This window comes from Primulina eburnea, chromosome 11, assembly GCF_022965805.1.
Source record: "Primulina eburnea isolate SZY01 chromosome 11, ASM2296580v1, whole genome shotgun sequence".
NCBI classification, from domain to species: Eukaryota; Viridiplantae; Streptophyta; class Magnoliopsida; order Lamiales; family Gesneriaceae; genus Primulina; species Primulina eburnea.
The window spans coordinates 1,597,402-1,614,809 of record NC_133111.1 but is presented as its reverse complement, the minus strand read 5'-3'; the positions used below and the strand labels follow the sequence as shown (position 1 = coordinate 1,614,809).

At 33.2% G+C, this 17,408-nt stretch overlaps 3 protein-coding genes across 4 annotated transcripts; 2 read left to right on the top strand and 1 right to left on the bottom strand.

Moving 5' to 3' along the window:
* The first annotated feature begins 5,763 nt into the window (after positions 1-5,763).
* LOC140804475 (uncharacterized) lies at positions 5,764-7,387 on the top strand. The gene is made up of 2 exons (XM_073160514.1): positions 5,764-6,884; positions 7,170-7,387. The coding sequence occupies exons 1-2, from the start codon at positions 6,002-6,004 to the stop codon at positions 7,187-7,189; spliced, it is 903 nt and encodes a 300-aa protein (XP_073016615.1). The 5' UTR covers positions 5,764-6,001; the 3' UTR covers positions 7,190-7,387.
* A 1,327-nt stretch (positions 7,388-8,714) lies between these two features.
* LOC140804887 (DNA-binding protein S1FA-like) lies at positions 8,715-10,838 on the bottom strand. Its single transcript, XM_073161044.1, has 2 exons — positions 10,638-10,838; positions 8,715-9,124 (listed from the first exon to the last, which is right to left on the bottom strand). Exons 1-2 carry the CDS (start codon positions 10,689-10,691, stop codon positions 8,909-8,911), a joined length of 270 nt encoding a protein of 89 aa, XP_073017145.1. The 5' UTR covers positions 10,692-10,838; the 3' UTR covers positions 8,715-8,908.
* Positions 10,839-11,966: 1,128 nt separating this feature from the next.
* Positions 11,967-17,368, top strand: LOC140804202 (probable catabolite repression protein creC). 2 transcript variants are annotated; one of them, XM_073160055.1, is made up of 11 exons: positions 11,967-12,411; positions 12,764-13,075; positions 13,152-13,260; positions 13,349-13,442; positions 13,872-13,959; positions 14,038-14,121; positions 14,541-14,634; positions 14,753-14,840; positions 14,965-15,070; positions 15,528-15,620; positions 16,500-17,368. In XM_073160055.1, exons 1-11 carry the CDS (start codon positions 12,232-12,234, stop codon positions 16,896-16,898), a joined length of 1,647 nt encoding a protein of 548 aa, XP_073016156.1. In that variant the 5' UTR covers positions 11,967-12,231; the 3' UTR covers positions 16,899-17,368. The 2 variants fall into 2 exon arrangements, with proteins under 2 accessions (XP_073016156.1, XP_073016155.1); XM_073160054.1 differs by having other exon boundaries at positions 11,970-12,411; positions 12,752-13,075.
* Positions 17,369-17,408: the final 40 nt, after the last annotated feature.

Below are 17,408 nucleotides of genomic sequence, written 5' to 3'. Positions count from 1 at the left end.
GATCCCTGCAAGAATTCTCTAGTTAGAAAATCTGGTAAAGAATTAGATTTTCCAGAAATATGTTCAATATCAAAATCAAAACAAGCTAAAATTGCTTGCCATCTAGCAAATATTTGTTTAGATGCTATTACTTTAACATCTTTTAAAAGAATATCTTTGGCAGATTTGCAATCAACTCGTAATAAAAATTTCTTATTTAAAAGATCACTTTCAAATTTTGTAATACATTTAACAATTGAAAGGATTTCTTTCTTTATTGTAGAGTAATTCTTTTGAGTATTATTCCAAGTTCCAGACGTATATCTAACAAGAATTTCTTTAGATGTATTATCTATTTTCTGTTTTAGTATTCCTCCGTAACCAATATCAGAGGCGTCTGTTTCAACTATTTTGAATGCTTCTGGATTAGCAATAGATAAACAAGGGAGTTCTTTAACTCTTTCTTTTATTTTTTGTATGGCAAGAGTATGACTATTAGTCCATGGTTGAGGATTTTTCTTCAACCTTTGAAATAATAATTTACAATCTTGAGCGAGATCTTTATAAAAATCTCCTATATAATTAAGACTTCCAAGAAATCTTTGTAATTGATTTACATCAGTGATTTTATCAGGAAATTTATCAGCAAAAACAATTGCTCTTTCAATAGGAATTATTATTCCATTTTCAATATAATGTCCTAAGAATTTTATCTTAGTTTGAAAAAGTTTTACTTTTTTCTGATTTACTGCCAAACCGGCTTTTTTAGTCACTTGAATAAATATATTTAAATGTTTAAAATGCTGATCGATATTATCAGAATATATAAGGACATCATCTATATAGACGATAATATAATCTATATAAGAATTATAAATATCATTCATTATATTTTGAAATTCCATTGGAGCATTTTTTAATCCAAATGGCATTACATTCCATTCGTAATGGTCAAATGGTACAGTAAAGGCTGTTTTATATTTATCTTCTTCTTTTAAAAGAATTTGATAAAATCCTGATTTTAAATCAAAAGAAGAGAATATTTTTCCTTTAAATAATCTATTTAATAAATCTCTTTTATTTAGTAATGGATGCTTTATCCATTTTAATGCTTTATTAAGCGGTTTATAATTGATAACAAGTCTTGGAGCCCCTCTTTCAATTTCGGCTGCATTTTCAACATAGAAAGCTGGACAACTCCAAGGACTATTACTTGGTCTGATTAACTCCTTTTTAAGAAGACTATCAATTTCTTCTTTGCAGTAATTTAAAAGTCTAGGCCCCATGGCTATAGGCCTTGCTTTTGTAGGAATTTTATCATCATAAAAATCATCTGTATAAGGAAGACTGACCTCATGTTTTTTCCTATTCCAAAAGGCATTAGGAACATCAGCACATATCTCTTTAGATATATTTTCAGAAGTAATTTTTATTTTTTCTTGAATTTTCTCAGAATTTATTTTTTCTTTAATATTTTTAAAATGAATTTCATCTTTTAATGAAGTAATAAAATTTTCTTTATTACACACTATCTTTTGTAAAATATTAATAGATTTTGAAACTGGTATTGTTGTGAATGGGAAAAATAAATCATTACCTTTAATGTTGGTATATAAACCCTTTTCATTAATTTTATTAATAGGAAACAGCATTTGAAAAAATGGAGTTCCTAAAATCACAGGAGTAGATATATTTTTGATGAGAATAAAAGTTGTATTTAAACAAACTCCAGAATTACATATTGCCACATCAGACAATTTGTAATTAACTATAAGAGGTTGCTTATTAGCAGCTGTTATAAATTGAGTAGTCTTTTTATAATATTTGGAAGGAACAATTCCTTCACTGATACAATTTACATCAGCTCTCGTATCTAATAATGCTTCAATAGTAATTTTAAATTTTTTATTAATAATTAATGTTACTTTTGAGTACCATTTTTGAGAAATAATCTGATCAATTTTATTGATCCATACCATTTGATTTATTTCATGATCATTATCATTTTTTGGTAAAATATTTTCTTCTTCTTCATCAGAAGTCGAATCTTTTTCCCAAGTGTTATTATTGATACTAAGAGTATTTACTCTTTCTTTTAAATATTTTATTTCAGATTTTATCTGATCTATTTCTCCTTTTAATTCAGAAATAGTAGGCTCTCTTTCTTTTTGTTTAGCCTTTTCTAATATTTTATTGTAAGAATATAATTCATGTTCTTGTACTGTATTTTGTATAAGTTTAGGAGGCTTATGATTTGCCATATTTAAATAATGTTCTATAGCTTTTCTTTTTTCTATAGGATCGTTAATTTGATCTATGAGATCTAAAATGAAAGTTTCTTCATTTGATATTACATTTATTTCTAATCCCATAAAATTTATGAGACAGGTGTCACAATCACAATTTGGATCACATATTCTATTTTCCGTTATTTCATTATCAGAATCATTATCTGAACTGCTATTAGAATATTCTGATAATTCATCAATAATATTAATATAGAAATCTTTTTGTTTTGAATCTTCTTCTTTATTTAGAAGAATGTTTATCAATGATTCTTTTAAATCATTGTTTATATTGAGATTATTAATCTTTTTCTTGACATAACACTTATTAGCTTTATGTCCAATTTTTCCACATTTCCAGCATACTGGAACTTTAGATTCATTTTTTATAGGTTTTTTAAACCTTTTCTTAGAATATCTTTTAGATTTTTCTTTATCTTTTAAGTAATTCTTCTTTCTTTTAAAAGGAAATCGTTTCTTTTTCTTATCCCTTTTAGGATATTGTATTGGTTGAAAGCCTATTTGCTCACAAAAATCACCAATAATATTTCTATTTTCTTCTTTTTGGATATCAAGTTGTCTTTTTAACTTGATATCATTACAAAGATTAATTCCTTCTGCAGTTATTTCTGCAGATAAATCTCCATAAGTAAGAATATTCCAATCTATAGAATTTGTTGGAGATTTAGATTTTAATCTATTTTTTACTCTTTCTGCAAAAAGTACCGGAAGTCCGGATATAAATTTTTCTTTCCAGAAATTTGCATTGCAATCATTTCTGGTTAAAACTTTGGTCATAAAAACATCTTTATACCATCTGAATTCAGATAATGTTGGACATCTCAAATTCATTAGTTGTTCTTGGGATCTATCTAATTGGAGTTCATTAGCTCCAATAAAATTAGATAAAATTGTATAAATAAGTGTATTTACAGCATCTAATTCTTCTCTTCCATTAAGATCAACTATAGAAGAGTTTAGAATTTTATTCTTTGCTTCTTTAGAAAGATAAAAATCCCACCAACCCTGAAGTTGGCCTGTGAAACCAGTAATAATGGCTTGAGCAATTTGCCTATCATTATTACCTTTTATCTTGGCTGCAGAAGAATATATTAACATTTGTTTAATAATAGTTTTAATCTGATATTCAGATTTTCCATCTATATTCCATTCAGTAATAGCTTCTCCATTAAACTGAACATAATCTTTTTTCTCTTCAATTTGAAGATCAACAGGTGTTGCCTTTTTATAAAAAGGTTTTACAATTGATACTTTATGCATTTTATTAATCTGCATTTCATCTTCTGACGAACTAGAAATATTATCTAGTTGTTCAGATTTGTTAATTACCGAAATAGAACCTTTTTCTTTAATATTGATTTTTTGTAATCGATCTATTAGACCTTTCATAAAATCATCATCCTTTTTAGAACTTAAAAGAAAATTTTCTTTTTTAAGATTAGGAGGAGGTTTTATCATCAAAGTTTTTGAACTTTCCCCACCAGAAATTCCTGGTTTAGACTTTGATAAAATTTCTTCAATTCTAGTAGTCTGATTTCTTATAGAATGCAAAGTAAGATTGGTAAAATTATTCTGTTGAATAATATGGTCAAAATTACCCTGCCCTATTTCTGATTTTATAGGGGTAGCATAAATTTCTTTATTACCTTTTTTAATTTGTAAAGTAGTAAAAGGAGGATGAATCTCAAAAGATTCTTCTCCAGTTTCATGAACATATAATTTATATGTTGATTCAAGAGTATTTATAAAAAACTCATCTTTAAAATTTGGAAATATTTTATTTCTTGATGGAAAATATAAATTTTCCATCCATTTGAAAAAATCTAAATTTAATTTAGTTTCTTCAATCCATTCTAAATATCTTGAAACATATAATGTTTGTTGTCTAGTATTTAAACAACTTAAAAACCATTTTTTCTTATTAAAATTTTTAATCTTATCGAAACTCTTTTGGATAGAGTTATTATTAATAACCATAACATTATATCTCATATCAGAAAAAGTAGGGGAGTCTGATTTTCTATTATTAACAGAATAACTTCGTTGAAATCGTGAAGTACTAGATTCGGGAATATCCACTTTATATTCTGGATGAGATACATTATCATTAGTATTTTGAAGACCAGATATACTAATTTTTTCAAAATCAGATATAGAAGAAGTAGAATTTCTACTTTCTTCAGGAAGTTTAATTCGTAGATGTCTTTGAGATGAGAATTTTATTTCAACATCTCCATCAACATATTGAACTATACTTTCTAGTTTTCTAGATTCTTCTTTTAGAGAAGGGGCTATACTTTCCATTTTCCAGATTTCTGGCAAAGTAACTTGACTCCAAATAATTGTTTTAGGAATCATAATATTGCTTTTAGTAATATCAGTTATAAAAAGAGTAGTTTCTCCTCTTTTTGAACTAATTTGATTAGTATTGATTCTAAAATTAGATATTGTTGAATTCATGACTTTGTAACAAATTCTATATAATAGAACAACATTTTCTGTTCCATCTATCATATCAAAACCTTCAGTTTTTATATTTAAGGTGAGGGCTTTCATGATATTTGGATCAGAAAGAGAAATTGGAAAATTAGGGAAACAACTAAATGTATTGGTCCTTCGCATAATGAGGACTCTACAATTCCTAATAAGGAATCTTCAAATTTATTATGCCTTTGGTCTCTTACCAAGATTAAAGCTGAAGTATTTAGGCCTAATCTGGTAAGAGGTTTTAAACCTACTTGTATCATTCCCAAATGCAAAAATTTGTAATTTTGCTTGTGAATATTAACAAGGTTTTGAGATAATAAACTAAATGAGTCGTATCCTCCTTTTAGAGGAATTGCTTCTTCAATTGTTTTAATAATATAGTCAGATTTAAAATTAAATCCATTAGATCTGTAGATCTTCATATTAGAAGATGCTGGTATTTTCCAGTTTTGAATATTTTTCTCGAAATTTTCAGAAATAATTAATTCTTTGTTCTTAGTATTACTATTTGAAGATTTATTCTTCGTAAAAGATCGTATTAATTTGTCCATTCAAGAATATGGTAGATACTGTCAAGGCTTTACCCTGCCTTACCTTTTGGCTTTACAGGCCTTATGGAACCCGACTTAAGGATTTCTCCCGGGTATAACTACCTTCTTCCTTACAGAATAAAAGAATAAGATCGTAATAGAAGAATAACTTTTATTAATTTCTGAAGAATTTCTCAAGTGTTGAAAATGTAGTAAAATCATGTGGAAGCATTATACCAACCGATGATAGGCATTGCATATCAAGAAAAATGATATAACTTAAACAATAGTTATGATGGAAAATCATAGGCATATCCTCGTTCGTGATCGCATTTAAATTGTTACCCCAAATTTAATATATCAAATTAGCTATTTTATATGGAAAAGATAGATTGTGCATTTGGGCGTGAGTTTTTTGAAATAATTCGAATAGTAAAACATCTAAACCATTTATTCTACACTGACTACGAGGCATTAACGTCATATCAGAAAGTGACAAAAATTAAAATCCAGAAAAAAATAGCATATCGTAAGAAAAAGCCTACCCCTTCAATCTCAATCCCCTCTTCCCACACCAGAACAAACCAGAGAAGAGACACGCATAAAACACAATATATACATGCATGGGCATAGCAAGGCAACCAAGATTCCATTGGAAACTGCAGATTTCTGTGAATTTTATGCATTTTTAGTGTAAAGATGAAATCTTTATCGATGCCAGTGTCGAGTCCAAGCAAGGCGGGGGCGGAAAATTTTCCTCCGCCATTGATGAGGTCCTTGAAAAGCGATTTGGGAAGCAGAAGCAAAAGCAGAAGCGGCAGGCCACGTGCAAGCCCGATGCTGATAGGAAAAAAGAACGCGGTTGGTGTGATTGAAACTACACAAGAGCCATCTTCTCCTAAAGTAACTTGCTTCGGCCAAGTCTCTGCTCGGCGATCCGCCAATGCGAAGGCCAAGAGCACCCCAAGCCACCGTCCCTGGTGGCGGCACAAGAAAATCTTATCTTGCGGCAAAGTTAGCTCAAGATTTGGCAGCTGGTTTTTGTTTTGTAAGTCTGGTTACTGCAAGAAAGTGGATGATAGAGAGGATTCTTTCAGGGCTAATTCGAATCAGAAATTCAAAAAGAATGAGAATGGTGCTTCCGCGGATAAAAGAGACGATAAAAATTGCAGTAGCGAGAACGAGGTTGACGATATAAAGTGTGAAAACCTTGGAGTTGGGATTCAAGAAAGTAAAGATGATTTCGTTTTTTGCCCACCCAAAAATGCACTAATCTTGACTAGATGCAGATCTGCTCCTTACAGATCTTCATCTTTGGCAGCAAGACTTTGGGGGTCCCCATTTGAACTTACTGGAATAGAAGCGGTCAAAACTGAAATCGAGGCAAAAACAGAGCAAGAACCTCGTCCCTGTCCAGAGAATGCGGCGGAGGAATCAAAAACTATCCCCGAAAGCAGTAGGAAGTTGGAAACTGAAAATGCAAATACAGAAAATAATAATCAAGATTCCAAGGGAACTGAAGGAGGTGAAGTAGTTCATCCTTTACTACTGACAAGATGTAAATCAGAACCAGCAAGAACAGGTGAGAGGCTTAATCCAGACCGTTGTTTTTGCTGACATAGTAACTTCGAGTGATTGATAAATGGACAATGATTTTGGTTCTGCTTCTTTCCGAAAGAAAACAATCTAGATTGATCTTGTATCTGACAAGTTTTGCTCCATTTTTGGTGGAAGAATAACCACGAGAACAACATATATTTCTTGCTTGTGCCTTAGATCTATTCTTCTCAACCAGCCAAGACAAATTTAGCAATAGTTCCTCCAAAGTATTTTAATAAGAACAACTTTCCATTTTTTATTTTTGCAGAAAACTTGAGCAAAGATTGAATGAAAGCTGGAACCGTGAAGTTATTCCATTCCTGAAAGTTTACATTCAGGTTGTGAAATGATCGTCTTCATCATTCTACAATTTCATCTTGTTTTTCAATTTGTATTTAATTTTCATGTGTCGTTAATTTGAAAATGAGAATACATAAAGTGACACGCAATCACATTTATCAACAATTATCCTATTGATTTTTTTCTTTAAAAAATATTTTTCTAATATTAGAAAATTCATTTATTTATATGAGCATTATACTTTGATATCTCTAAAATAAAAATTATAAAAAAAATAAACTATCGAAATCTTGGCAAAAACTTATGTGAGACGGTCTCACGGGTCGTATTCGTGAGACGGATCTATTATTTGGATCATCTATGAAAAAGTATTACTTTTTATGCTAAAAGTATTACTTTTTATTGTGAATATGAGTAGGGTTGACCCGTCTCACAGATTAAGATCCGTGAAACGATCTCACATGAAACTCACTCCGAAATCTTTTACCCTCTCATTTGGGAAGTCGAAAAGGCTAATATCAAGAGAAAAGTGGGTCATCTTTTGCCATAAAGGTGATTTATTTTTTAAATTATTAAAGTAATTCAGTCAGTCATATTGTATCCTAGTATTGTCTCGCACATTTCCCAATTTTCTTGAATTAAGTTCAGACCTTCAATACCCTAGGGCAGATATTCCATTTGCCGGAGGGAACGTATTGGTTATCAACGATCCAAACAGAAGATAAGAGCAATTTTTAGTGGGCAAACAAGCTTCATTTTCTTAAATACATGATAAAACCCCACAGCCGGTAAAATTCTTTGGATGCATGTGGTATAATTCTGAATGTAAACATAATAATTATTATGATATATTCTGATAAAATTAGATAGAAAATAACATAAATATGTTTTCTTGTAGTTAAAATGAGAAAGTTGCGAGACTGGGGTGGTACTATCTCAAATTCTGAGACATGCATCTAAGGCTAGATGTTTAATATCTCCTCTGAGATAATACCCTTGACATAGTCTAAGTCATCCACTGAAATAGCATCCACGTATATTGATAAATATATCCTCTTAGATAATACCCTTGACATAGTCTCCTGAGAGTAGTATCTCATTCTCATTAAAATGATGTTTTGCACTCAAATTAGGTAAATTTCATGCATTTTAATTAAAATTATACACCCACCTCGTAAAATTTCATGTATGAGAGTATTTTAGCTTCAACTCTGAAAATAAATGAGAGATCAACTCGCTGATTTTCACGGAGATAGTTCAGCTTACCGCGACATTCATACTAGGTCCTTCGACATTGTGAAATTTGAACATTTTAAAGTTCCATTGGAATAGTAACTTGGAACATCTTTAGTTTCTACGGAATGGTAATTTATCCATCCGTAGAAGAGAAAGTACTAGGCACAGGTCTCCAGAGGAGAGGTAAAAGGGCAAGATACCTATCTATCCCTTGTGAGTTTGTACAGTGTGTGTGTAGCTCGCTCTCCCAACATCACTAGATAAAAAGGTAATATCGTGAATCCAAACAACCTTCTTCCTTGTTAGTCAATAGACAAAGCCGAGAGTCTAATTCTAATCTCAAGTGAAGTTCTTTCCATACTGGATGACAACGAAGGTCTAAAAACGATGCAATGATTTTTTGACAAAGTTTTTAACATTTGAAGTCTAAAGAACTTGACTTCCTAGGGGGACATCCCATGTTACCTCCATCTATTCTCCAGGAGCTGATACACCTTGCTTCAGCCTTTCCCTCTTCATCTTCTTTTTTGAAAGAGGCTTCTTTTTCTTCTGAGGGAGGGTTTTCTGGGCGTATGCGTAGAGAGCATAGTTTCCAATGAGGAATGTCAAGAGCAGCCCACCTATGACAAGCAGGACAATTAAACCTGGGTTGAATCCCTTGGCTTCAATGTCCTGGGCAACATTTTTCTGTTGATCCAGCGAATGAAAAATAAAGAACAGAGAAAAACAGCAAAAAATTTGACATCTCAAAACTTGAGCCACCACGAAGTTGTAAGCAATCATCGTATAACGGCCTAGTTAACATTAAAATGAATGTAATCTGTGATTCAAGCAGAAGAATGTTACAAGGTTCCATGCTGAAGGATATACTACATACTTGCGCTTGAATTAGCTTTAAGGAAGTGACGAGTATGATATGCAGATGCCTCAACTAGGGGGAAACTCTAGAAAGAGGTTTCAGTGCTCAAATACATATAAAGACAACATAAAAGGTAATCATTCTCATCCGCTCACTTCCTGAGTGCAAAACAAATTGGACCATAACATTGTCCTGTATCTGCTCATCCTATACACATAACCCGGTTTCCTATTGGCCTAAAGCAAAATGCACAAATCAAACTAAGTGAACGGGACATGAGCAAATTATGAGCACCAGCATGGAAGATACATAATCATGTGGATGCTTTATGCATTGCATTATTCGTCTCAACAATATACATCTGAGTCTGTATCATTTAATTCCCAAAAATCCACTTCAGATGCAAGGGGGGAAGGTACACAAGATCGAGAACAAGAAAAAATGGGGGAAAATAAAATAAAAAGATAGCATCGGAAATGCAAAACAAGATCATCCAACAATACAAGGATAAAATTAAAAACAGATGAGACAATCAGATTTAAACTTAATCTGCTAAGCAAGTCATAGTGTCAATATTGGATTGGTGCCGTGGAAACAGATTACAAAATATTGTTTCTGCGTATATAAAACGATACCAAGTAATAAAATTTACAGTCACCAGACAGGCTGATCGTGTATTTTACATGCATGCTCGCAATCACAGTCAATCACACATATATTATAGGCTTGAAATAAATCCCACTGGACCAACAAAGCCATATCAGTAAAACGTGGGGAATGAATATCAAACAAGCCATGCCAATGTAAAACCATATGTCAGGAATGTGCAGTGGATAAGTTTAATGTGAGTCGTTAATATGAAGGATAACAGCATAATGTTTATTTTACCACCCATGACTCCAGAGTACCATAAACTATCCAGAGTCCCAGACATAAGATTTGATACACAATTTTCGTCCCCCTTCAAAACCAGATACAATGTTCGAGTAAAAAAAAACGATTCTTTCTATATCCTCACAGAACGAGCCCAAGCATATGTAATTGAATTCTAGTCAGTTCTCCAATAAGAACAAATTTTTTCTTCAGCAAACCAAAAACATGCAACAGAAATCTCATTTGCACATCCATTTCGAGAGCAAATCCGATAAACCAAACGAATTCAAGCAAATCAACCCAACAACAAATATTTACAAAAAAGAATGTTGTAGATAAATACATACGAAATCCAATCCACCGATAATCCACAGATCTTCGATTAAATCAACTCAATCAATTCCAGGAATAACAGATCTACAAATATGAGCAAAAAATGAGCTGATTTTGGACCAAAAAAAAGGGTACCATTCGATCAAATGACGGAGGCACGCGATCGTCAAAATCTGGTTCGTAATCCATGGCCCTCCAAGTTAACAATAACACAGATCAAGAAAAATAAGAGAAAAGGATAAGATCGGAACAAGAAAAACAGGAGAAAAGAGTGACTATGGTCTTCCATTAAGCGCGTATTTGTGGAAGTTCTGCGGCAGAGTTTCCTAAAAGTCCTCTATTTCTTCATATTTATGAAATTACCCACATGTTGTTAGCCCAGATGAAAATTGAAACTTGTAAGCCCAAGATCAGTTCGGAGGCTATCCCAAGCCCAAGCCCAAGCCCAATATTATATTGGTAACCTCCTTAAAATTGGGTGAATTTTAAAGTATTCATTTGTTTAGTTATATAGATCTTATCGTTTATAACTTACACTGATCTTACTATAATTTGAAGTAAAAAACTTGTGTGAGACGGTCTCACGGGTCGTAGTTTGTGAGACAGATATCTTATTTGGGTCATCAATAAAAAAATATTAATTTTTATGCTAAGAATATACTTTTTATTGTAAATATCAAAAGGGTTGACTCGTCTCACAAATAAAGATTTGTGATACCGTATCACAAGAGACTTACTTTAATTTGAAACAACTTATATAAATATCATTTCAAATTTATTATTCAAATATCTTCATGGATCAAATCTCCTCCAACAAATTCGTCCATATTGATTCGTCCTTTTCATCAAAATTTCAAAGGAAATGTGCTTTAAAACACTAACAAAAATAGATACAATTTTCTTGAGCATATAAAACATTTCAAGTTTAATTCACCAAATCATTAGACACAACTTTGCGCACGAATCTAGAAATCACATTCAGAAACACTCGGTTTCTTTGGATGTGCAGCTACGAGTAGCTAGTTCACGAGTCACTGGCATCGATAAATAAGTGATTGATATTTCGTTACGGGTCCAATCCAATCCGATTATGTTTTTTTAAAAATATATATGAGAATTGACATATATTATTTATATAAAAAAACAATCAATATTTTTTATTTATTAATTTACAATTTATTTCATATATATATCTTAACTCACATAAAAAGAATAATTTTTTTCAATTAATAAAATTGTATTCAATCAAAATATTTTTGACAAACTATTTGCACAAAAAATAACACAAATTAGTTATTTTAAAAAATTTAAGAAATATATATAATTTTTTTAACTAGACTCCCTCAATATATATTATCGTTAATATTATTTAGATTTTAAAAAATAATGTGTATCTGACTTCACTATGTTGTCAAGAGGATCTAATATTTATTCAAAACAAAAGAATATCACGCGAAATTCCATGGATTTTGTTCAATTTTTCAGCCTACACCCACATATAAAGTCAATTGACGATAAAGAACTATGCTATTTAATTTGCAATTTGCTTAACAAAACAAGAAAACAAAGCCTTGATCCACAAAAACACTTGCCCGAAGGCAGTCACAGATTTTCATCAAGAACAGATTTTTGCGCCGAAGGAAAAACCCATTCGGTTTGTATGATCTCTGGACAGTTTTGACAATATTGATAGCAACGATTTTAGTATATATTTTTTGGGTCTCGAGAGATGATGAACTCTGCGACGAGTAATAATATGATGTCTTCAGCATCCGCGTCTGGGAACAACGCACAGCCGCCGGGTTTGAAGACTTATTTCAAGACCCCAGAAGGCAAATACAAGCTTCAGTATGAGAAGACCCATCCAACGATTGGTCAACAGTATTCCCAAGGCAAAACTGTAGTTCAGGTTTGTCGATTTCTGCTCTTTAGGGTTTCAATTTAATATTTCGATGTTGAGTCACTCTGTTTTTGGCAATTTTTGTGTTGGAAAGTGTAAGCTTTATCAGTTTAGTATAGATTTTGGAATGGCTTAAGTAGTCCATATTCATCTTTCGGGTCTTCAAACGGTTGTATGTAAGGGTGCAGATATGTGTGATTGCTGTTATAGTCGAATAACATGTCCTGAAATTTGATGCTTATGACTTTTGGCTTGCTCAAATAAGATGTTCTATGGTACCAGATTACTTGCTCCCTTATGAATGTGACTTGTAGGTAGTTTTAAATTGCTGAATGAATATTTTCTCAAGGTTGTTGGTCAGGTTACACTGGCTCACCTCAAGGATAAGCCAATGCAGACACCATCACAATCATCCTCAAGTTTGGGTGTCAGCAGTGGCGTGAGGTCAGCGGCAGCAAGGTTATGGAGTGGTGGAAATGGTGGGAGGGCCCTTAGTTTTGTTGGAGCAAATGGAGGTAAGTCGGTCGCTGGCACTAGTAGTAGAATAGGATCATTAGGCACGTCAAGTTTGAATAATGTGGTTGGGAATTCAAACTTTGATGGTAAGGGGACTTACTTGGTGTTCAACTCCGGTGATTCAGTTTTCATCAGTGATTTAAATTCGCAGGATAAGGTAATTTGATGGTCTTCTGTTAACTTTTAAAATCATAATGGTGTTGATTTTTGAGAGGCCTTTTATTTTTTCACAGGATCCTATAAAGTGTATCCAGTTTAATAATGTATATCCTGTTTGTCATGCATATGACGCCGATGCAAAAGACGGGCATGATTTGCTTATTGGTTTAAGCACTGGAGATGGTTTGCCTTCTTCTCTCAGAACTTCTAATTGACTATCATGAATAACACACTTTTCATTGAATTAGATTATACTTTCTATTTTTTGTAGTCTATTCAGTGTCACTCAGAGAACAACTACAAGATGTTGCGAAGAAGCTTGTTGGCGCTCAACATTATAATAAAGATGGTTCTGTTAACAATAGGCAAGAACATGACACTCTTATTTTGATCCCTTCCTGAGTTACACATCTCTCTGAATTAAATCTTTTTATGTGATACTTGGAACAAATGCTGTTGTCACCTTGAGTTTATTTAATTTTTAATTTTTTGAGATGCCACTTTAGTTTATCATCCGCTTAGGGAACATGCTTCATCCAAGTTTTTATTATTTATGGGATTCCCAAACCTTCTGGCTTCTTGTATTGTACACAATTATTGACTTGAACTAACTTAGTTTTTATCACAATTGCTTCTCTGGATTGAGTCTGCTTTGTACGTACTTTATGGCCATATGAGTGTGTTTGGGGATTTCCGAAACCTAAATCTTATCTGATTTTTTCAGTTTTCATTGTGGAATTTATTGAAGTCCTGGAGTTTTTTAGCTGACCTATTACTCCTTTTCTTTTTAACAGTCGTTGCACCTGTGTTGCATGGATTCCCTACAGTGATGGATCATTTGTAGTTGCTCACGCGGATGGAAATATGTATGTTTATGAAAAGGCAAGTTTTGAAATGAATAAAGTTAATTCTCAAAGTGGCTGTGTTGTGAAAATTTAAATATCCCGATGTTCTTTTCAGAACAAAGATGGTTCTGGTGATCCTTCATTCCATGTGATCAAGGACCCAACTCAATTTTCTGTTTCACATGCACGCTACAGTAAGGTATTGGCAATTGTTAATCATGTTCTGTACCATTTTTTTGGTATTTTCACCTACTGCCTACACTTATTTCCAAGTTTTTCTGAATTTCTATTAGCCTCTATAATTTTTTTGCTGGGGCCTAGGAATCAGTGAATGCGCAAATTTAGTCAATTTATTTTGGCGGGGTGGGAACGAGGCGGTTTGCCAATGTCTTCATAGAAGTCTTCCTTTGCAGAGTTTTACTCTCTGAGTTGAGAAATATGTTTATTTTCTTGTTAATTGATGACAGGATGGACATCTATAAAGAAAAGGCTCACTATGTGGTTGTGTAGATAGAGGATTTGACAAATTCTTATAATGCATAATTTTCAGGACTTTGATTTTCATTATTGTTGTGGAAAGGTAGTGTTAACTGGAAGTGATTATATGATTCACTGCAGAATCCTGTTGCTAGATGGCATGTATCCCATGGTTCAATAAATGGCATTGCTTTTTCAAATGATGGATCTTACATAGCAACCGTCGGAAGAGATGGTATTGTCATTTTCTCAAGTCATTTGGCTATTTCGAATTTTCAAGTGTGAAAATTTGTCTCCAACCGCCTGTCAACTTTCTCCTTCATTTATAGGCTAAGTAAATTTAATGAGTGCAGGTTATCTTCGAGTCTTTGACTACAAAAACGAACAACTTATATGTGGTGGAAAAAGCTATTATGGCGCTTTACTGTGTTGTGCTTGGAGGTGGGCATTCTTATTTTCTGGTTTGAATTGTTATTCTTCGATTCCCTGACAATACTGCTTCTGCAAGTACATTGTGTGGTCAATATTAAAAGAAATGAAGTTACTAATGGCAAATGAACAACAGTATGGATGGAAAATACATTTTGGCTGGAGGAGAAGATGACCTAGTTCAAGTTTGGAGCATGGAAGATCGGAAGATTGTGGCATGGGGCGAGGGACACAACTCATGGGTGAGAGTTCTATGATTAACCATCCACTAGATAGTATCTTCAGCTTACTTAGATAAATGATTTGCAACTTGTTCTGTAAAAGTTTTGAACGGTGCTGAAAGCCTTCTTTAATGTTTACACAAACGGTGATGTTTTTTTTGAAGAGGAATTTCCAGAATAAGTTACGTTCATTTATAAATTATTCACTTCATCTATTTATTGGGTCTGCCCTGTAAATGTTGAACTGCTGGTAGAACTAATCTATATGTTCCAAAAGTAATATCAAGATTCCACGAGAGCTACTCAATTAACCATTTAGCACCCAATACTTATACAGCAGTCCAAATAGCATAGATGATTTTTTTTGTTCAAATATAAACTATATTAATCACCTGGATCGGGGTGTAGACGGTTGCTATGTGCTTAATTTCTTGTGGATACTGATGTCCTTTTTTACATATGTTCTCGGCAATGGCAGGTTAGTGGTGTGTCATTTGATTCATATTGGTTGGCACCAAATTCTGATGGTGTAGCTGAAAATGTTGTATACCGTTTTGGCTCAGTTGGTCAGGTATTAAAATTGAATTATTGCTTTAAGCATAATTAGTCAAATTTTGTCTTTAATAACTTTCTCATTATTAGACTGATGTGTTATATATCCCTGTACACCTTAATACTGCAACAAAAGGACTTCAAAAATACCCCCAAATAGTCAATATGTTATCGTATTCTTGGATTACAGGCTGTAAATGTTGATCTTACAACCACTTGTTCTTGCTCAAAATAACTTCTATTTCTTCTGAACTATAATTTTGAATTTGCGGAGGAATGTTGGACATCTATAAAATGGATAAGGAACCATGTGTTTTATTTGGAACAACTTAGGGCCATATGCTGGAGCTTGTCCGGGTTCACTGCTCCGTAATTATGTCCTTTTTCCTTCCTGCATAGGATGTCCAACTCCATGGAGTTGGTTTTCACACGTACCACAATGTTGATTAGATTCCTGGATAAATATTCTGGTCTGACTTCCTTTTGTTCTTTTTATTTTGTTATGTTCTTTCTTGAAGTCAGAGATCACATGACATATTAATATTTATTCTGATGTTTGCTGTGCAAAGTTAATACACCTTTCTGTATTTCACCTTTTGTAGTTTATGAACTTCTACCAATTTCTAGTCCCGTCAAGTTACCGTTTAGAAACAGATTAAGAGGATGCTATCTGATAGATCCGTCACCTCGAGGCCTTTCATTTCCATATTTTATTCCTTAAATGTTCTTTATTTATGTAAAGGATCATTTTATGTGGGGTGCATTTATTTCAGTGAAGAAGAAGAGTCTTCTTTTGATAGAGACTTACATGTCTCTCATGCACACGATTACTTGCCTTCTGTTTCTGCCCGATCACCATCTCTCTTTGTAACATACGGAAAACTTAATTTTTGTGCAGGACACACAATTACTTCTATGGGATCTTGAAATGGATGAACTTGTGGTACCAGTACGGCGTCCCGCTGGTGGGTCCCCCACTTTAAGTACCGGAAGCCAGTCATCTCACTGGGACAGTGCTTGTCCTGTTGGCACCTTGCAACCTGCTCCAAGCATGAGAGACATCCCAAAACTCTCTCCGCTAGTCGCTCATCGTGTTCACACAGAACCTCTTTCTGGTTTGACATTCTCTCAAGATTCTGTTCTTACTTGTAGCCGGGATGGACACATAAAAATTTGGACGAGACCTGGTTCCCTTGAAAGCCAATCAAACACCACTGATTCTCTGTTAACTGCAAGCTTGAAAGAAAAGCCATCAATACCATCTGGGAAAGTGGTAAGTCCTCGTTTCAAACAATGATGATAATGATCAGTCAATTTACAATAAGAAAAGCAACTGTGTGACGCTAATTGGATCGAGGAATGCGGCCGTTAGGATTCTGTGCAGAGTTCTTTTGTGGATTGACTGAGCATACGTGTTACTCATGTATGCTCTCAGTAAAAACTAACAGATAATTATGTGGCCAACCAATTAGCCCTGCAGTGGAGCAGCTGGTTTGAGTTAGGTTCTGGATGCGAGTTCTACCGATACGTGAGATGATCATCGTGTATGAGCTAAATATCATTGGATTTTGTTTGAGATTGAGATAGAAAGCACAAGCCTTTTGTAAGTATGAGAGGATGTCCAAGAAACATTATTGATGAAAAATAATTGAGTTGTGCGTCTTTGGAATTTTTACTCCTTTCTTCCTGCGCTCTGTTTTGCTATAGCACGCTGTGGGATTTATTTATTTTTTTTAGAGTAAGCATAAGCTGGGATTTTAGTTTTTCTTTCCTGTTTTATTTTACAATTTGTGTAATTGAATGTGGT

Bases quoted from the DNA above. Each gene is read 5' to 3' on its own strand.
- LOC140804475 (XM_073160514.1), top strand. From the start codon at position 6,002: ATGAAATCTTTATCGATGCCAGTGTCGAGTCCAAGCAAGGCGGGGGCG. The intron at 6,885-7,169 runs GTGAGAGGCTTA...TTATTTTTGCAG, and splicing joins ATCAGAACCAGCAAGAACAG to AAAACTTGAGCAAAGATTGA.
- LOC140804887 (XM_073161044.1), bottom strand. From the start codon at position 10,691: ATGGATTACGAACCAGATTTTGACGATCGCGTGCCTCCGTCATTTGAT. The intron at 9,125-10,637 runs GTACCCTTTTTT...CTGGATCAACAG, and splicing joins CTCCGTCATTTGATCGAATG to AAAAATGTTGCCCAGGACAT.
- LOC140804202 (XM_073160054.1), top strand. From the start codon at position 12,232: ATGATGAACTCTGCGACGAGTAATAATATGATGTCTTCAGCATCCGCG. The intron at 13,261-13,348 runs GTTTGCCTTCTT...TATTTTTTGTAG, and splicing joins TGGTTTAAGCACTGGAGATG to TCTATTCAGTGTCACTCAGA. The intron at 14,841-14,964 runs GTGGGCATTCTT...AATGAACAACAG, and splicing joins TTACTGTGTTGTGCTTGGAG to TATGGATGGAAAATACATTT.